Source organism: Sinohyriopsis cumingii, chromosome 9 (assembly GCF_028554795.1).
Source record: "Sinohyriopsis cumingii isolate HCF-2022 chromosome 9, ASM2855479v2, whole genome shotgun sequence".
NCBI classification, from domain to species: Eukaryota; Metazoa; Mollusca; class Bivalvia; order Unionida; family Unionidae; genus Sinohyriopsis; species Sinohyriopsis cumingii.
The window spans coordinates 91,051,491-91,073,973 of NC_142969.1; the positions used below are offsets into that span (position 1 = coordinate 91,051,491).

The following is a 22,483-nucleotide window of genomic DNA, read 5'->3' on the forward strand; positions in this document are numbered from 1 at the left end:
ATCACAAGCCCTTATGAATAAAGTTCTAATTAAACTCCACTGGTATTCCAAATAAGATCCAATGCTGAATGTGTTGATGTGCTTGTTGTCTTGAATATGTTAATAACTAGTCTTGATTGTGTTAATAAGCTAATAGTCTTGATTGTGTTAATAACTAGTCTTGATTGTGTTAATAAGTTAATAGTCTTGACTGTGTTAATAACTAGTCTTGATTGTGTTAATAAGCTAATAATCTTGATTGTGTTAATAACTAGTCTTGATTGTGTTAATAAGCTAATAGTCTTGATTGTGTTAATATGCTGATAGTCTTGATTGTGTTAATAAGCTAATAGTCTTAATTGTGTTAATAAGCTAATAGTCTTGATTATGTTAATAAGCTAATAGTCTTGATTGTGTTAATAAGCTAATAGTCCTGATTGTGTTAATACGCTAGTAGTCTTGAATGTATTCATGTGTGTTATCTTGAATGTGTTAATAAGCTAGTAGTCTTGAATGTGTTGATGTGCTTGTTGTCTTGAATATGTTAATAAACTAGTAGTCTTAATTGTGTTAATAAGCAAATAGTCTTGATTGTTGTAATAAGCTAATAGTCTTGATTGTGTTAATAAGCTAATAATCTTGATTGTGTTAATAAGCTAATAGTCTTGATTGTTGTAATAAGCTAATAGTCTTGATTGTTGTAATAAGCTAATAGTCTTGATTGTTGTAATAAGCTAATAGTCTTGTTTGTGTTAATAAGCTAATAGTCTTGATTGTGTTAATAAGCTAATAATTTTGATTGTGTTAATAAGCTAATAGTCTTGATTGTGTTAATAAGCTAATAGTCTTGATTGCGTTAATAAGTCAGTAGTCTTGATTGTGTTAATAAGCCAGTAGTCTTGAATGTATTGATGTGTGTGTTGTCTTGAATATGTTAATAACTGAGTAGTCTAGAGTGTGGATAAGTGCCAATAGTCTTTTGATGTTTCACAATAATATAATTCAAGATATTTTTGTCTGAATTCACTATAATTCCAAATTAATGTCTTTGTCCAAAAATGTGATTACTGGTGAACACTTTGTATTTCCAGTGAATAATAATTTTTAATAAATAATTCCACCAAAATTAAATACTGAACACAACAATACAAATTATTCTATTTCAGATTTTATCACAAGAAGGAGTGATTTCTCAAATCAACAAGATTACATAAAAAAAAACTAAGACACTAAAGTGGAAACAGGATCATGGGTCAAAAATTCATTTCTAGAAAAATTCTAAATTGTCAACAAGATAAAATTGGTTACTAAAACTATAATAAAGAAGTTGATAATTGTCAGGTAGACCAGATTATTCCTTGAAGGAATTCCGATGTTCTAAACTTGGATTAAAATAAACATGTTTACAGTCTCTGAATACTTAATACGAGTGGCCAAGTGGTCTAAAGCGCTCTCCGTTATGGATCACTGCCATCTCACCTCTGTCTGCACAGGTTCGAGTCTTGGATTCGGCCATTGTGGGTATGTGAGAAAGCTTGCCAGTAGCTTTTCGAGGGTCGGTGGTTCTCTCCGGTGATTTCCTGGGTTCTTCCTCCACCATTAATACTGGCCGCCATGTATAGCCTATCGTGTGCTGAAAAATGGCATTAAATCCTACAACAACAACAACAACTTAATACACAAACATAGGAAAAATATTAGCTATGTATTCTGTGTCCACAGATCAAATGTTACTGGTCAGGTATAACATGAACATGATTCTCGACTAGGTCAAGTACAAATACAATGATACATGACATGTAGTTATCATAATTTTTTTTATAAACAGTACAAATTAAATATGCATAACTGTTAAACCCTATGGTCATAAACTAAGCAACAGAAATATGCCAAACCAACTAATTTTGTAAAACTTAACAAAGAATTTAATTATCAAAGTTTTAAATGATAATGTGAGAGGAACTTATTATGAAGTCAATCCAGTGTTTTGAGGTGAATCCAGAATGATCCTGACAAAGTTCTATGAACGTCCTAATCAATAAAAAGTTTCATATAAATTTCAAAACCGAAAATGTACTGGTCTGCCAAGAATTATGATATCACGATGGCATCATCCAGAACTCCTTTGAATAATTCACAACAGTTCTAGAATAATATTATAGTCCACATAATGAGCACTTTCTATTTCACTGAATGGTCCAAACAATTGTTTTTCCTCTTGAGTAATATCTAAGTACAACATAAAACAGGTCTATGGGCTTAACAACAGGAACACAAGAAATGAGGTTGACTCCAAAATTACAATCAGTCTGATTGCTCAGTTCTTTCCTTATAAACACCTTTTATTGTTACTAAATTGCACAGTATACATCATGTGACAGTTCTGAGTACTCAATTTGCCTCAAATTTGCCTATTCATGTGACCCAATTCAACCAATGGGAAGTTACTCAAATATTCTATAGATGTGGAAACCCCATCAGCCAGTGAGAAATTAAACCAAAGATGTGATTAAGTCTTATGCAAATTATTATTAATAATTGTCAACACGTACATAAACATATATTTATAGATTCTGTGTAATTTTTGCTCCTAACAGACTCAGGTCAGGCAAAATCTAACTACAAAGAGTATAGATACACATACATGTTTAACAATAGCACGTGTCTAATGACAAGTACCTTACACAAGACTGCAGAGTCTCGTGTCTAATGACAAGAACCTGACATGAGACTGCTGATTCTTGACAAGGGCCCCATATTTAACAGCTGAATCACTTGTCTGTAATGACAAGTACCTGACACCAGTTTGCTGAGTCTCATGTCTATAATGACCAGGACTGACACAAGACTGCAGAGTCTCATGTCTAATGACCAGGGCCAGATTTTAGACTGCCGAGTCACATGTTTATAATGAGAAGGGCCTGACACAAGACTGTATAGTCTCATGTCTAATGACAAGGGCATCAAAAACAATGTGAAATCAATGACTAAGCTCAGATTAAGTTTGACAGCTGTTGAGAATTTGGTCCTTTGACATAATGATGTAAACTGGTTTAATTTTGATGTCGGTTAAGAATTAAATGATCCTTTGACGCATCAATACAAGCTGGATTAAGGTTAAAAACAGTTGAGAATTAAAATGTATTTTGACATATTGATACAAACTGGATTGAGTTTAAAAGACTGTTGCAAAATTTCAAGGTAATTTGATATACTAATACGAACTGGATTGAGTTTAAACAACTGTTGAGAATTAAATAGTCCTTTGATACAGTAATATAAACTTGACTGAGTTTAAACAACTGTTGAGAATCGAATGGTCCTTTGACATGAAACAAGCTGGATTAAGTTTGATGTATGTTGGAAATTAAATAGTCTTTGACATATCAATGCAAGCTGGATCGAATTTAAACAGCAGTTGAGAATTAAATGATCCTTTGATATGAAACAAGCTGGATTAAGTTTGATGTCTTTTGAGAATTAAATGAGCTTTTGACATGATGACAAAAGCTGGATTTTTTTATGTCTGTTGAGAATTAAATGTTCTTTTGACGTGATGACACAAGCTAGATTTTTGATGTCGAGAGTTGAATGGTCCTTTGACATGATGATGCAAGCTAGGTTGATGTCTTTTGAGAATTAACTGGTTCTTTGACATGATGACACAAGCTGGATTGTTTGATGTTGAGAATTAATTGGTCCTTTGATATGATGACACAAGTTGGATTGTTTGATTTCAGTGAGAATCTAATGGTCCTTTGACATGATGACATATGTTTGATTGTTTGATGTCTGTTGAGAATTAAATGTTCTTTTGACATGATGACACAAGCTAGATTTTTGATGTCAAGAATTAAATGGTCTTTTGACATGATGACACAAGCTGGATTGTTTGATGTTGAGAATTAAATGGTCCTTTGACATGATGACACAAGCTGATTAGAATATTAAATATCATCAACTGATTTTAATATATGAGATGTGCTGGCATTACAGTAACTTCCAGGTATAGGGTCAACCAAGTTTCTTATTTGTGAGATGTGCGGGCATTATAGTAACTTCCAGGTATAGGGTCAACCAAGTTTCTTATTTGTGAGATGTGCTGGCATTAAAGTAACTTCCAGGTATAGGGTCAGCCAAGTTTCTTATTTGTGAGATATGATGGCATTCCAGTAACTTCCAGGTATAGGGTCAGCCAAGTTTCTTATTTGTGAGATATGATGGCATTCCAGTAACTTCCAGGTATAGGGTCAGCCAAGTTTCTTATTTGTGAGATATGATGGCATTCCAGTAACTTCCAGGTATAGGGTCAGCCAGGTTTCTTATTTGTGAGATATGATGGCATTCCAGTAACTTCCAGGTATAGGGTCAGCCAAGTTTCTTATTTGTGAGATATGATGGCATTCCAGTAACTTCCAGGTATAGGGTCAGCCAAGTTTCTTATTTGTGAGATATGATGGCATTCCAGTAACTTCCAGGTATAGGGTCAGCCAAGTTTCTTATTTGTGAGATATGATGGCATTCTAGTAACTTCCAGGTATAGGGTCAGCCAAGTTTCTTATTTGTGAGATATGATGGCATTCCAGTAACTTCCAGGTATAGGGTCAGCCAAGTTTCTTATTTGTGAGATATGATGGCATTCCAGTAACTTCCAGGTATAGGGTCAGCCAAGTTTCTTATTTGTGAGATGTGCTGGCATTCCAGTAACTTCCAGGTATAGGGTCAGCCAAGTTTCTTATTTGTGAGATGTGCTGGCATTACAGTAACTTCCAGGTATAGGATCAGCCTAGTTTCTTGTTTTGAAATTACACATGATAGACAGCTTCTTAGGTTTTGACCTGGCTAATTTATTTTGTTTTCTTAAACTTATGGAAAAATATTCAAACCAAGTACATACATGTATCAAATAATCCCTAATTAATGTCCCTCCCCTTTTTTAAGAAAACAATTAAAAGATGCAGTTTAAGATCTGTTTTTCAATACTGGTCTGTTTCAGATTCTGATTACAACAAAAGGCTACAGCTGCACTGTCTCAGTTGATAACATTGTTACAATGTATTTATCAATGCACAAGTTACTAAAGTCACAGGCACACTGTAGTATTAAACATAACCCAATAGCTTAAAGACTTGCCTGTCCTACTTCGAGCAGCCGATGAGTGGGAAAATGTTATCAGTTGATCACTTTAACTCTGCTGATATTGTTGTTGTTGTTCTAGGGTTAAACGCCATTTTTCAGCACAAGATAGGCTATACATGTACATGGCAGCCAGTATAACTAGTGGAGGAAGAACCCTGGAAAACCCAGGGAAGAACCACCGATCCACAGGAAGCTACTGGCAGGCTTTCCCATATACCCACGGTAGCCGGGCCTTGGACTCGAACCCATGCAGACAGAGGTAAGATGGCAGTGATCCGGAACGGTGAGTGCTTTAGACCACTCGGGGCCCTCTGCTGATATTAACAATGACTGAATTCAGTAACAAAAAGAGCCCAAGATGTACACGACAGTGGTCCTTATAAGAGGACTTTGAAAGAACCATTTTAGCTTTAATTATTGTGTTCAGATAAATGTACCCTCCCACCATTTGGTAAATGTAACTCTCCCAGGGGCATTAATTAGGGAATGCATGGTATAAATTTCACTTTTTTTGTCTTTTCTCCTTTTCTTTGTCAGTCCTTTATTTTTCCAGTCAGGATATAGTTGTCCAGATCCACGTGACTGCCATGTGGAGTTGTACTTGGTGACTGCCATGTACTCCTGATGTAGTTGTGTATGCTGACATTTAAAATCGATATCTTTTGATGGTTTATGTATGCTGACATTTAAAATCAATATTTTTTGATGGTTTATGTATGCGGACATTTTGATGGTTTATGTATGATGACATTTAAAATTGATATCTTTTGATGGTTTATTTATGATGTCATTTAAAATCAATATTTTTTGATGGTTTATTTATGCTGTCATTTAAAATCAATATCTTTTGATGGTTTATTTATGCTGTCATTTAAAATCAATATCTTTTGATGGTTTATGTATGCTGACATTCAAAATGATTATCTTTTGATGGTTTTGGCTCCATTAGTTTAAGAGTGTACTTAAGTTGCAAAGCTTTACTTTTGGATTCATGAGTTTGAAAGGGAGGCAACTCCAGCTCATTAGTGACTGTAATTGACTTATTTAGATTTTATACCCATTAATATTAAAATCCATTAGACAGATATTTGTGTGGAACACTGGACATTATAATTCTCTTGTATGAATAAAAAATTCCTAACACTTCTTTCCCTTCCCATCGACTGTTAGCCAGAATTTGAGTCTTTCTTATTTATGGTGTGGCCAAAGTTTATGAACCCCATTGCTCATAAGGGATGAATATAGTTAGGGAAACAGATTTGGTTAAAGTGTCATGACAGAATACAGGTTGTTCTAAAAGTTCTTTCTTCATTTTCTCAATTCAGATGGAGACTTGAAGAACCAGACTGCATCCCAAAAGAGACAGGAATTCAAAAGCACCAAGTCAACTCCTCCATCTCTGGAATTTACTGTAAAAAAAATTACACCTAGAATTCTCGAACCACGACCTGATTTGGATGACAAAACACCTGTTTCTGAGGATTCTGCTTATGGTGTGCTGGAATTTGGTAAAACCCAGGTGAAGGAGAAAAAATTCCTGAGAAAAGAAGATAGTTTGGATGACTCTTTACATGAGTATCAAAAGCATTCATTATCTCCAGAACATATTCATGACAGTTCAACCGATTCTGTGCCTCCAAGTCTAGAGAGCTCCATTGAATCTTCACAAACCTGTACTTCATCTCTAGAGAGTTCTAGTCATTCTCCCTCACTGGATGAGTTGTCTCAGTCCAGTGAAAAGGAAGGACCACCAGAAACTCATGCAGTACGGCCTTATTTTCCATGCACAGTACCCCAGACATTAGAGTCAACCAGAAATTTCACTCCACCTTTGCCACGCAGAATCACAAATAATTTAGCCACAGAAGATGGCAGTCAAGTACAGTTGATAAAAGCACAGAAGATGTCAAATACTACAATATCTGACCAGGTAATAAGTTTTAGATCAGTACAGGGATTTATTTTACAATAATTATGTAAAATTATTGTTGAATTTATGGTACAAAAACTCAGGATTTTCAGTGTACAGAAAGTACAGTGCTTAAGATAATTTCAGATCTCATTAAATATAATTCAGATTTTATTTTGCCATGCTTGTATGAAATGCTGTACTTTCAAGACTGAAAACATACTTATCTTAAAACAGACCTCATTACTGAGGACGAATCTGAGTTTGCCTTGCATTCAGCATCTGCTTTCAAATGAGACAGTATTGTTTAGTACCTAACACAATTTTATCTCTTAAGGAGACTTTTATTCAGTGCCTAACATAATACTATCTCTTAAGGAGACAGTATTGTTCAGTATCTAACACAATTCTATCTCCTGATGAGACAGTATTGTTCAGTACCTAACACAATGTTATCTCATAAAGAGATGTTATTATTCAGTACCTAACACAATGTTATCTCTAAAAGAGACAGTATTGTTCAGTACCTAACACAATGTTATCTCTTAAGGAGACAGTATTGTTCAGTACATAACACAATGTTATCTCTTAAGGAGATGTTATTATTCAGTACCTAACGCAATGCTATCTCTTAAGGGGATAGTATTGTTCAGTACCTAGTACAATGTTATCTCTTAAGGAGATGTTATTATTCATTACCTAGCACAATGTTATTTCCAAAGGAGACAGTATTGTTCAGTACCTAACACAATTTTATCTCTTAAGGAGACAGTATTGTTCAGTACATAACACAATGTTATCTCTTAAGGAGACAGTATTATTCAGTACATAACACAGTATTATCTCTTAAGGAGACATTATTGTTCAGGACATAACACAATGTTATCTCTTAAGGAGACAGTATTATTCAGTACATCACACAATGTTATCTCTCAAGGAGACACTATTGTTCAGTACATAACACAATGTTATCTCTTAAGGAGACACTATTGTTCAGGGCATAATACAATGTTATCTCTTAAGGAGACAGTATTATTCAGTACCTAGCACAGTATTATCTCTTAAGGAGACAGTATTATTCAGTACCTAGCACAATGTTATCTCTTAAGGAGACAGTATTATTCAGTACCTAGCACAATATTATCTCTTAAGGAGACAGTATTATTCAGTACCTAGCACAGTATTATCTCTTAAGGAGACAGTATTATTCAGTACCTAGCACAGTATTATCTCTTAAGGAGACAGTATTATTCAGTACATCACACAATGTTATCTCTCAAGGAGACACTATTGTTCAGTACATAACACAATGTTATCTCTTAAGGAGACACTATTGTTCAGGACATAATACAATGTTATCTCTTAAGGAGACAGTATTATTCAGTACCTAGCACAATGTTATCTCTTAAGGAGACAGTATTATTCAGTACCTAGCACAATGTTATCTCTTAAGGAGACAGTATTATTCAGTACCTAGCACAATGTTATCTCTTAAGGAGACAGTATTATTCAGTACCTAGCACAATATTATCTCTTAAGGAGAAAGTATTATTCAGTACCTAGCACAATATTATCTCTTAAGGAGACAGTATTATTCAGTACTTAGCACAATGTTATCGCTTAAGGAGACAGTATTATTCAGTACCTAGCACAATGTTATCTCTTAAGGAGACAGTATTATTCAGTATCTAGCACAATATTATCTCTTAAGGAGACAGTATTATTCAGTACCTAGCACAATGTTATCTCTAAAGGAGAAAGTATTATTCAGTACATAAGTACATAACATTTTGTGGGCTCTTCTTCCAACAGTTATTTTGGCTACCATGTATATAGCCTGTTCTTTATTGAAAAATGGTATTAAACCCACAAAACCACAACCAAAATTTATATTGGGACCAATGTTTGCATAAGTTTACTTTCTTGATAAGTGACATTGACATAGTCAGACTTTCTCAGGCTTGGCTAATGTGGGTACATGAGAAAGCCTGCCAGTAGCTTCTTGTGGGTCATTAGTTCTTCCCGGGGTTTCCAATGTTCTTCCTCCATCAGTTATACTGGCCGCCATGTATAGCCTATCTTGTGCTGAAAAATGATGTTGAACACTACAACAATAACAAGAACAACATAGACTTTAAGTTTACTTTTTTTTTATAAGCGACAGACTTTAAGTTTACTTTTTTGATAAGTGACAGTCAGACTTTCATTTGACTTCTTTGATAAGTGACATTGACAGAGTCAGACTTTAATTTTGCTTATTTGATAGAGACATTAACAGTCAGACTTTAAGCTTACTTATTTGATAAGTGACATTGACAGTCAGACTTTCAGTTGACTTCTTTGATAAGTGACATTGACAGTCAGACTTTAATTTTACTTATTTGATAAGTGACATTGACAGTCAGACTTTAAGTTTAGTTTTTTGATAAGTGATGTAGTGTCAGCCTTTAAAGTTGTAAAAAGCATCACAAGATGATACCTAAATGCAGATATCACCAACAACTTACATGTATCTATTAAAATAGACATAACGCTGTATCCTGACTGCAGTCACTCCAATGATTTACACATTCCATGGGAGGCAAATATTTGCACCCTTTTATTCCCTTCCTCATTGGAAATGCCCTCCTTGCATGTCTTTTCTTTTCTTTGTATTCTGAAGCTAGAAAGACCATAATATGATGAAATATTTGTGATTCATGGATTGACTATCATCTGTACATCATATATGAAATGGAGTGTCTTTTTTGAGTATGTATGTAGTCCTTACATGGAGAAAATGCTTTGTATGTCAGAGTTGTCACCTTTGTTTCATTTACCACCATTAGGCTGCATAAGATGCTTTGCATTGAAATAGCAAATGCAGGACAAAGATCACAGGTGTAATATGATCCTTTCTGTATTGACCTGTAATTGCCATATTTCATAAACTGAAGTATATTTTAAAATTAGATTTTCTGTTAAACTTTAGCAAGTGACTTCTTTGAATGATCTAAATTGACTTATTCAGCATCTACATTACCTCACACAAATTTATTGTAATCCAGCTCATAAATTATGTTGTTAGGAAGGTAATTACAATCAAAGATACCTGAGCAGAGACCTTGTTCAAAACAACACCTGTTCAGAGAGGACAATATTTTATGTTTCTTTCTGTTACAATTTTCTAAAGTTTTATTGCCATATAAAAGAATAAAGTCAGAACTTGTACTGTTCTGTGACAATTATGAGCATGTTTTGTTTCCATGGAATTGTTTTCAGAGACAGGTTACTATGGTGATTAAGCATATATTTTATGAGCTCTTCATACTGTTGACCATATGATGTTAATCAATTAGTGCTATATATTGTGAAAAGTATAATAATTAAAATAGAATTATGAAATGACATATTTTTAGAAAATCTTCCAGAAATTCATATAATTGCATTCTGCAATATTTTCCTTGTGAAATCAAAACTTAGCTGTAGTTGTGAAACAAGTGAAAAAGGAAAATTTCTTCATTAAGGTAGATCTTTTTCCTTAAATGTTAACAGTATTCGTTTCTTGTTTAAAATTAAAATGTTCAGTGACATTTTAACAAATGCTTTTGTTTTCCACTCATTTTGACTTCAGGAGGCAGCCGAGTTGGCAGCAGGGCTGATGGAAATGTCTGCAGTGGAGGTTGATTCTCATATCTCCAAACCAGAAAAGAAAGTAACTTTTGGAAAACTGCCCCCAGAGAAAGGGAAAGCAGACAAAGAGGCCAGTAATCAGAAGTAAGTAAATGAATGAAATTTAAGTTATATCTTCAAGTTCCATGTCCTATTCATTATGTTTGTTTCAGCTACATTATATGGTGAGACATAGGTATGGCTTTTGTGGAACCAGCACTTAAGATGTCGATGTTAAATTTTTGTAAGTCATGTAGAGAGAGCCTGCAGTTGAGGCACTAGGTTTTGCAGGCAAGACACAGGGCAAGGCACTGGATGCAGGAGCAGATACCAGATATAACCAAGACACAAGACAAGATTCCATACCAGACAAAACACAGGTCAAGACACCAGACACAGGCAAGAAGTAGGTCAAGATACTGGATTTGTGCAAGACATTGAAGGAGATACCAGATGCAAGAAAGAAATGTGTTCATATGCAGGACACAGGCAAGATGTATGATGAGACACCAGACATAGGCAAGACATAGGACAAGATAAAAGGCATATGCAAGACATTGGACAAGTTACAGGACACATCATGTTGCATGAGACACTGGACACAGCTGAAACATAGAATGAAATACCTTGACACAGACAAGACACGTGATGAGACACTGGATAAAGATAATACATAGGATGAGATACTGGACACAGGCATAACATCAGATGAGATACTGGACACAGGCAAGACATAGGATGAAATACTGGACACAGTAAGACATAGAATGAGATACTGGGCACTGGCAGGTCACATGCTGAGACTCCTTACACCAGCAAGACATGGGACAAGAGAGTGGACACAGGCAAGACATAGGATGAAATACCAGACTCATGCAAGACACATGATGCGACAGCAAACATGTGCAAGACATAGGACAAGATATCTGACACACACACAGGATGAGACACCAGACACAGCCAGAATACATGCTTCTAGGTCTGAAACATCCTGAAATACCTAGATAAAATCCCTGGAGTTTTGGTGGGGTTGAACCAGAAATTGATCTGATCTGATTTATACTATCAAATGACTGACATGAAGTTTATTAACTAGAAGTGATATCATTTTAAAGTCAATAGGTTCATCTAGCAAAACTTGATTATTTTCAATGTCCTGTAGCATTGTGAAGGGGCAAATTTCTGGCGATCTAACAAGAATACATTAGTTGAGACCAGAGAACCATTAATTAGATTTATGGAGACAGGCACATATCAAATTGCCATGCTACCGTGTTCGGTAATGTCCTTTAGAGGGAGAATTTTATTCTTAATTAAGCATTTGTTTATACAGCAGCCAGACGGACTATTAGGGACATGGTAAACTTTATTTTCATGGTAAAGTTGTCACAATTGAAAGATTGCAGAAGCTCTGTAACTGTCACACTACCAGGTCAAGCTGACCCCGACTTTGGCGCCTCTGAAAAAGGTGGCAGAGATATTTGATTCTGATTGGTTACATTAAATAAGGGGAGTGTTTCTCACACAAAATTTCCTAGGTTTTAATATCGCCACATCGAAAATTTTAATCAGTCTAAGCTTTTCTGCAAGAGAAACCAGATTAGGCCTCGGGGATTTGCATGAAATTTTCTTGTAAAAGAACTGTTGTCCAAAAGGGACTGTTGTCAAAAGAAACTGGCAAACTAATTTGGCGATATGAGGGAGGAACGTTGAAAGCAAAGGGAGAAAATAGCTCCTGAGATGTATAATCCTGGGATGCAGTCTTGCGATGTATCAATTCTGAGACGTATACTGAGAAGTATAGAGAGAAGTGCAGTGGGATGTATAATCCTGTGACGTAATCCTGCGGCATATTAATTTCTGAAACGTATTCTGAGAGTATTCCAAGACAGATGGTGGAAAGTATCATCCTGAGATCCAAGGGTCCGAACAGCTATAGTGGAAGCAGAACCAACTGGGGACGAGCAGATTTTGCAGTCGTACAAGACATTGACTTCCATTGTTCACTCAATCCTATGATGAACTAAATCTGTCAGTAAACATATCGGCTGTTTTATTTAAATCTATTGTTTTTCTTTTTAATTTGGTGAAAGTTTTATTTCTAAAAGCAGAGTATATTCCTCACGTAATGAATTGTCACAGTTGTTTTATGTAATTGATTAAATTGTTTGTTTTAATGAATGGGGGTGGGGGGCTCGTGTTGGTTTGTTCTATATATCTGCTCAGATCTCTATCTATTTCACCTGTAAGTTTCACCACTTATATTTATATTTACTCGAACCAGGCAATAACATCGAGGGCGGTCAACCTCTAGATAACGAAAACCAAATTAAGCGGACACCCACCAGAAAACATCAAAACCCTTACAAGCATATTTATATGTTGAAATAAAATTCTTAACACACTTCCAAAATATCACTAGCAGGAAACTTTGAGTTCATTTGTTTGAAGTCAGCAATGTCAGAATTAACTAGCATGAAATGAGTGAAGTAATTTATGTGTTCATCATTCTCATCATGACTGCATTACCTTGTCACTTGCATTCATTTCTAAAACTTAGTTATGATTGCTTCTTGTGTCCATCAGTGAAAATAATCGAAGTGATGATTCAAGGAGGCCAGAGTGTCTTCTGTATATTATTTGTTTTAGAATTCAAAGGGTTAAGCACCGCCAATAAGATTCTTCATGATTGGTTGAAATATCAACTGGTTTCCTGTAATTGTTAATTGGGTAGACTTGAATTTAAAATAGACAAGGTTACAGACTTTCAGGCTTGCTAAGGATCTTAGTCATCAAAACAATGACAATGTTTCTGAACTTTGACTAGTGTTACAACTCTATGGTCTTAAACTGTGTATCAGAAAGAAAGCAAATCCAACAAATAATTTATTTCTCTAAAACCCAAGTTAAAGTTAAAAAATATACAGAATTGTGAATTACATCCCAAATAATCCTAAATGTTCTATCACAAGTCCAAAGTATAAAATGTTCCAAATGGATTCCAGTAATCTTGAATGCCTTTGAATTATTCTCAATAATCCTAAAGTAGTGTTTTGGTTTAAAAGGTCAGTGAGCACTTTCTTAATTCCAATGAACAGTTTAAATAAATAATTTCTCTCAAATTATATATAAGACTCTGATCATCGATTCTCATAGACTGATATTAAACAGGAGTGAATATTTGTTTAAAACTTCTCTGTATAAATACATATTTCATTTGACTACAAATGTGTTTTCTAATGAAAAACCAGCTTGCTCATAAACAAGGTCAGGCTTTCAGCTCGAATTCAAGCAAAACATCTTGTTTATTTCTTAGATTAATGCCAACAATCAGTTAGGCATAACCCTGCTTCAAGCAGAAGGGAACAAATAAAGGATAATAACTAATAGGAAAAGAGTCTGTTAAAAGCTTGCTCTTATTGGTTACTAGTAAGTGTATATGTGCATGGTATAATCTCTGTTTTATACAGATCTGATTAGCATAGCATCCATAAGCTTGCCCACTCCTGACCTTTACTTTTTAAATGAGTTATTCATAAAACAAAGAAAATTAATTATTTTTGGCATAAAATATTCAATTTGAAATAGCCATTTCAAGTAGAACTTAATACATGTTGTTGTCAGTATGATGTATGGTAATGTTTCATTTATAACCATGTTCCCTACTGCAGATATTGTGTTCAATGGCACTTCTCATGAAAGAAAGTTCCATCCTTATTATTGCTGATTACCGTAAGTTTTTTTTTTTGTATAATGTGAAACATATCTTGGAGTCTTACTTATTACAGATGTACATGTATAGAAAGGGAAATAACTTTTGCAGTACCTTAGTTGCTTTCATAGATATCAACACTAATTAAATCCTTCTATATTTCATTCATTTTGCCACATTCTAAAATCAAGTTCCATGCATTAGTAAATTGAACATTTTAAAAATGAAATGTAGTAAATTGTTTATAAATTAGATGCATGAAGACTATTTTAAAAATGCTGGGCACTTATCATGGGCACAGTATATCAGTAACTCAGCATACATTATGTTGCATTTCTGGAAATAGTTTGCATTTGAATGACACAACTTGAATTGTAAGCATAAGTTCCCTTTCATAAACTGGTCAAATCACTCCTGTTTGCTTCAGCATCCTAACCAAAGTCTCAGATTAACTCAATCGACTTTTTATTTTCTGCTTTGTGCTCAGAATGCGCTTTCTGTTGAATGCAAAACTAACATTCTTTGCAGCTAGTGAAGCATTTTTGCTTGCAAAAGTGTACTTGACCTCTCCTGTCTCCTTTCTTACAGCATGGTGCACATTGTGGTTGGAGGAGTTGTTGTACAAGTCCCAGAGTCAGTCACCAAGGGTTCCCCAACAGAGGTACATATCTTTCCTAACTTTAATGAGAGCAGCGTTTTGTTAGTTTAGATATTTCTTCTCCCCACTTGCACTCCCACAACACCCCTCTAGTGACAAAAGGATTATACCCCAAAATCCCTCAATACTCCACTTGTGACCAAAGGATTACATCCCAGAATTGCACACACTCCACTTGTGACCAGAGGATTGTAGCCCAAAATCCCACAAAAGCCTGCTAGTGACCAAAAGATTATATCCAAAATACATTCTGTACTGTTACATTTTCATGCAATTACATCATAGTGAATGATGACTTTAACTTGAGTGTATTTTTACTTATAATAAAGGGCCACATATATTCTTTTAATGACGTTTTGATTAAGGTGTATTTCTTCTGCAGATAAATAAAAAAAGTTTAAATTGGCCTTTTTGTCCAAATGCAGGGATGAAAATTTGCTCACTGAAATTGAATAGTAAATGAAATTGTTTGGCACATGGGTGAATTTTTCAGCCAGTTGCTTGAATTGAATCCTCATTCAGGGATGGACAGTGTCTTTTCTTGAATGACAAGGATGTTTTAAGAATATTGCCAACACCTCTCATTGAATGTCCATACCTTTTGCAAGAAGATTTATTGTTTTCATAAATTTCTTCCAAACACTTCACTTTCAGTAGGCCTACAGTACTAATAAACAATTCATTTTCTGTCCAAATCTAACAAACACTTTACTCTTTGTCCAGTACTAATAAACAGTTCATTCTCTGTCCAGTACTAAAAAAACACACCATTCTCTGTGCAGTACTAATAAACACTTCATTCTCTATACAGTACTAATAAACACCTCATTCTCTGTCCAGTACTAATAAACACCACATTCGCTGTGCAGTACTAATAAACACTTCATTCTCTATACAGTACTAATAAACACCTCATTCTCTGTCCAGTACTAATAAACACCTCATTTGCTGTCCAGTACTAATAAACACTTCACACTCAGTCTAGTAGTAATAAACACATCATTTTCTGTCCAGTACTAATAAACACTTCACACTCTGTCTAGTACTAATAAACTATCATTCTCTCCCCAGTACTAATAAATACTTCATTCTCTGTCCAGTACTAATAACCACATCATTCTCTGTCCAATAATAATAAACACTTCATTCTTTGTCCAGTACTAATAAACATTTCACTCTTTTTTGTCCAGCACTAATAAACACTTCAGTCTCTGTCCAGTACTAATAAACACTTCATTCTCTGCCCAGTACTAATAAACACTTCAGTCTCTGTCCAGTACTAATAAAGACTTCATTAACTGTCCAGTTCTAACAAACACTTCACTCTCTGTCCAGTGCTAATAAACATTCCATTCTTTGTCCAGTACAAATAAACATTTCGCTGTCTGTCCAGTACAAATAAACATTTCGCTCTCTGTCTAGTACTAATAAACACTTCATTCTCTGTACAGTGCAATAAACATTTCATTATATTGCAGTAGTAATAAACACTTCTTTCTCTGTCCAGTGATAATAAACACTTCACTGTCTGTCTAGTACTAATAAGCACTTAACTCTGTCTAGTACTAATAAACACTTCACTCTCTGTCTATTGCTAATAAACACTTCATTCTCTGTCAAGTACTAATAAACACTCCACTCTGTCTAGTACTAATAAACACTATATTCACTGTCAAGTACTAATAAACACTTCACTCTCTGTCCAGTACTACTAAACACTTAATTCACTGTCCAGTACTAACAAACATTTCAATCTTCATCCAGTACTAGAAAACACTTCATTCTTTGTCCTGTATTAATAAACACTTCATTCTCTGAGCAGTACTAATAAACACTTCATTCTCTGTAAAATACTCATAAACACGTCATTCTATCCAGGACTAATAAACACTTCATTCTCTATAGACTACTCATAAAAACTTCATTCTCTGTAGAGTTCTAATAAACATTTCATCGTCTGTCTGTTAGTAATAAACACTTCAGTCTTTGTCTAGTACTAACAAACACTTCATTCTCTATCCAGTTCTAATAAACAACTTCATCCTCTGTCCAGTGCTAATAAATATTTCATTTTTTCATTTTTTTACAGTATTATAAACACTTCATTGTCTGTCCTTTGCTAATAAACACTTAACTCTCTGTCTAGTACTAATAACACTTCATTCTCTGTCGGGGCCCCGAGTGGCCGAGTGGTCTAAAGCGCTCTTCGTTACGGATCACTGCCATCTCACCTCTGTCTGTGGCGGTTCGAGTCTAGGATTCAGCCAATGTGGGTATGTGAGAAAGCTTGCCAGTAGCTTCTCGTGGGTCGGTGGTTCTTTCCGGTGTTTTCCCATTAATACTGGCCGCCATGTATAGCCTATCGTGTGCTGAAAAATGGCGTTAAACCCCACAACAACAAAAAAAAAATCATTCTCTGTCCAGCACTAATAAATACTTCCATCTCTGTCCAGTACTAATAAACACTTCATTCTCTGTCCAGTACTAATAAACACTTCACTCTTTGTTTAGTACTAATAAACACGTCACTCTTTGTCCAGTACTAATAAACATTTCAAGCTATGTCCAGTAGTAATAAATACTAAACTCTCTGTCCAGTTCTAATAAACACTTCATTCTCTGTCCAGTACTTATAAACACTTCACTTTCTGTCCAGTACTAATAAACACTTCACTTTCTGTCCAGTACTAATAAACACTTCATTCGCTGTCTAATTCTAACATATACTTCACTCTCTGTACAGTACTAACAAACATTTCACTGTTTGTCCAATACTAATAAACACTTCATTCTCTGTCCTATATTAATAAACACTTCATTCACTGTCCTATTCTAACAAACACTTCACTCTCTGTCCAGTACGTTTAAATGCTTTACTCTTTGTCCAGTACTATTAAACACTTCATTTTCTGTCCAGTACTAATAAACACTACACTTTCTGTCAAGTACTTATAAACACTTCGCTTTCTTTCTGATACTAATAAAGACTTCACTTTCTATCCAGTACTAATAAATACTTTACTTTCTGTCCAGTACTAATAAACACTACACTTTCTGTCCAGTACTAATAAACACTACACTTTCTGTCGAGTACTTATAAACACTTCACTTTCTTTCTGATACTAATAAAGACTTCACTTTCTATCCAGTACTAATAAATACTTTACTCTTTGTCCAGTACTAATAAACACTTACCAGAGGGAGATCAGGATGGTTTTGTTTGTTAGGAATTACTTATGCACACTTCAAGCAATGTCCAGTACTTATAAACTCTTCACTCTATGTCCAGTACAAATAATCACATACCAGAGGGAGATAAGGCTGGTTTCAGTTTGTAATTACTTACAATTGATCATAGGTATTTCCAGTGTTAATAAACATGTACCAGAGCATGATAAGGTTGATTTTAGTTTGTAATTACTTAAAAGCACTCTGTCCAGGTTTAGTATATATTTGCCAGAAGTAGATCAGGCAGGTTTCAGTTTGTAATTATATATACTTGCAACTGGTGCTAGAAATGTCACAGATTACGTTCTAGAAAATAATCTTTCACACAATCATATTAATGTCCTTCATCCTCAACTTGTATACTTTTATGATAGCTTATTGTATAACATGGGCCCCCGAGTGACCGAGTGGTCTAAAGCGCTCTTCGTTACGGATCACTGCCATCTCACCTCTGTCTGCGTGGGTTCTAGTCTAGGATTTGGCTAATGTGGGTATGTGAGAAAGCTTGCCTGTAGCTTTTTGTGGGTTGGTGGTTCTTCCCGGGGTTTCCTGGGTTCTTCCTCCACCATTAATACTGGCCGCCATGCATAGCCTATCTTGTGCTGAAAAATGGCGTTAAACCCCACAACAACACAACACAACAATTGTATAACATGTTATTCTGGGTGAGGAAAATTTTGTAGTACTTGTGTGACAGGATTTTTTAGATTTTTCAATCGGATGCAATGAAATGACTAAATGAATAGCAAAGTGTTGTTCTCATGATTTTAGACAAGTTGGTTCAGATGTGACAAGGCTATTTCCATCGATAAATAAAAGCTATTCCCCCACTTTATGAGGATGATATTATCTTGTCCCTCATGTCTTATCATTGGAGAACTATATTGGTATCCATAAAGATTAGGCATAAATATTTTTTGTGTCTTAAGTCAAACACTGTTTTAGGAATTATGTGTGTGATTTGGATTTTTAATGTAGCTCAACATTTTTCCAGTCATATCGCTATGATGTCTGCAGTGTGGCAGTTTAACTCATTAACCCCTGGAGGATTTTGTCGTTTTCACCTGAAATGCGAGTAAGAAACACATTTTGTGGGCTAATTCTGAATACATTCTAATACATCGACTTCCAAGCAGAGTTCTTGTTTTTTTTAGTTAATTCTGAATACATTCTAATACATCGACTTCCAAGCAGAGTTCTTGTTTTTTTTAGTTGTTTTTTTTTTTCTTTTTTTTTTTTCTTAATGGATACATCATTTTCATATCGAGACCACTCTTTATTGTAAATGCCCATCTTATCCTACTTTTTGCAAAGGTTCATCTGTATGTGTGCAGTTCAGATGGATCTGCCTTAGATCTGAGGCCAAAACGTCTAAATCCAGACAAAAAATCTGGTTCCGACCATGGGTGAATTTTGGATGGAAAACAAATTGGGTCCAAAAAATTAGGTTTTTTCCTCTGTATTTTGTAGTGCAACTAGAACTTCAGATTATTTGGTATTATTGTATACCTTTCTATAATACCACCCACTTTAGTGTATCATACATTACCTTGACGCTACAGAACTCGGCAGTGGGCTACTACCTTGGCCATGTAAACACGGTGCCATGGGTTAATGAGTTAAATGATGTCTAGCACTGGGTCAGCATGCTGCAGACATGTAGCATGATGTCCCACCCAGTCATATTATCCTGACAACAGGCTGACCAGTTCTAAAACTAACCTCTTAATGCTGAGTGTCAAGTGAGGCAGCTGCTGGTACCATTTTTATGTCTTTGGTATGACTTGGCCACTGTTGAAACCTGTGACCTCCCGCATCCGAGTGGTCTTTTAGGTATTGAATAGTAGTATGTTAAAATAGTATCATTTAATGATATATTTAAAAATGACACTGTAATTCAAATATTTAAGTTCATGTGCCCAAGAAATGGTAAACATATGGACAGTATAATATATATTTTTATGAATTTCCATGTTTCAGTTTTATGGGAGTAACAGAAGAATTGGCAGACAGAGTCTCACAACAGTCATGATGCTGAATTGTGGGGATTAAATATATTTTCATCAGATGTTTTTAAAGGTTCATTTAAAAGTTTGTTGTTGTTGTTGTTGTGGGGTTTAATGCCATTTTTGAAAAATGGCATTAAACCCCACAACAACAACAACAAAGATATTATATGTTATAAACTATGAACCTTTTTCCATTTAGAAACAAATTTCCTGCTGATAAATATAGATATACCTTATGACTAGATTGTATTATATGATTACTTTCTTTTTAGTCACCAGTTATTCTTAGGCGACCAAAAACTGGAAAATCTTCTAAGAAAGTTGGTAAGTTGAATTTTTATAAATTTGACCTTACAGTATTTAGAACATGCAGTCAGAACTATTTCTTGTCTTTTCACCATTTCATCTAGTCAGTTTTCAGAATTCATTCTTTATTCATCTGAATATTTTTTTGCCTCATACATTAGCATGTTAGTTTCTTTGCCTCATACAGTGGCATACCAGTTTCTTTGCCTCATACAGTGGCATACACTGGTTTCATTACCTCATACATTGGCATACCAGTTTCTTTACCTCATACATTGGCATACCAGTTTCTTTGCTTCATACATTGGCATACACTGGTTTCTTCACCTCGTACATTTGCATGTCAGTTTCTTTGCCTCATACATTGGCCTATATCAGTTTCCTTGCCATGCTAGTTTTTTGCCTCATATAATGGCATACTTCAGTCTGTTTACCTCATATATTGGCATAATACAGTTTCTTTGCCTCTTACATCAGGATATCAGTTTCTTTGCATTGTACATAAGCATATATGAGTTTATTTTCTTTGTACATCAGGACATGTCAGTTTCTTTGCCTCATAGATTGGCATATATTTTGTTTTGAATTCATCATTCCCAGGATATTTTTGGTGTGTTAAATTAGACAGTTGAAAGATGTAAATTGTGCTTTCCTGATTGAATTTCTTTATTGATTGTATTTAGGTTGTATTTAGGTCAAAGTCAGGCACTTGCTTGTATATTAAATGAGGGGTTATTTAAGCAGAATATGGTATGCACATTTAGGTAGATTAATTATATATGTGGAAAGTATATTAATGCAAATATCTTTTCAAAGATTATTGTAAATATTATTTTTTGGAAGCACGACTGTTTCAGGTGATCTAGGAGTAAGAGTTTGTGTTTTAAACATGACACATTGTGTTGTGGCAGGCATCTGAATGCATTGAAGACATCAATCCACCCCTGGTCACCACATCTCTACAGAGAGTGGTTTGTGGATGTGCCAGTCAGCTTGAAAATTTATTCTGCCAATTCACAGCAGGGCTGTAAAGGGTTCATGTTGTTTGACCATACTCCTCAAAATGGGCTGCCTCCCATTTTCCAAAGATGATGCCACTTCAGAGTTGTTTGTAGTTTTGGTGGTAAAGTGCCATCTTGAGAAAACTGTGCTATAGTGACTTGTGTTGGATTTCATCCCTGATAGTTGCAGTGTGATGTTGCACAGGGTCCTTGTGTCATTTTTTCCCCCCAGCTTTCTCTGTATGTGTGGCAAGTTTGTCTGCAAGTTCACACTTATCTTTCCACACAGTCTTCTTGCCATCCTCATTCTTTGTATTGCACTCCTCCCAAAGACACTGTTTATGTGCTCTGGTCTCTGCCTGTACAAATCTCTGCTTGATTTTTCATTGTTCTTTAGTGTTTTTGATTGTATCTTTTGTTAATCATCTCTTGAGCTTCTGTCTTGCTGACTAGATGCCAACTTTAAGACAGAGCTTAATATGTTACAAAGTCTGTCCATCTGTCAGTCCATCTCTTGGTTTCCACGCAGTAACTTTCATTGTCCACCTTCAGCAGTTAAATAACTTTATGGATGGTTTGCATTTGTAATAAGGACAGACCCAATTGATTTCAGACTCAAAAGCTCCAAGGTTAAGGTCACTGTTTCTGAGAGAAAGAAGATGGTTTATGCTTAATAACATAAGTTGTCCACCATTTATATTTACGTAACTTTATGGATAGCTTGTTCTCAGGGTAAGGAAGTACCAACTGATTTCAGAGGCAAGAGGTCTATAATCAAAGTCACTGTCACCAAAGAAGAGAAAGGTTTCTGCACAAGAACTTGAGTTAGTTCTATACCATCTATAGTTAACAAACTTTGTGGATGACTTGCACTTGGAATAAGAAAGAACC

General features: G+C 35.0%; 1 protein-coding gene across 3 annotated transcripts in view; it reads left to right on the forward strand.

The window, feature by feature from the left end:
- Positions 1-22,483, forward strand: part of LOC149792229 (connector enhancer of kinase suppressor of ras 2-like) — a 126,285-nt gene that overhangs the window by 43,322 nt on the left and 60,480 nt on the right. For all 3 annotated transcript variants that reach the window (XM_089970766.1, XM_089970768.1, XM_089970767.1), the window contains exons 10-13: positions 6,444-7,048; positions 10,641-10,783; positions 14,979-15,051; positions 20,558-20,609. In XM_089970766.1, the coding sequence (XP_089826892.1) occupies positions 6,444-7,048; positions 10,641-10,783; positions 14,979-15,051; positions 20,558-20,609 (873 nt within the window). The remainder of the gene's footprint in view (positions 1-6,443; positions 7,049-10,640; positions 10,784-14,978; positions 15,052-20,557; positions 20,610-22,483) is intronic.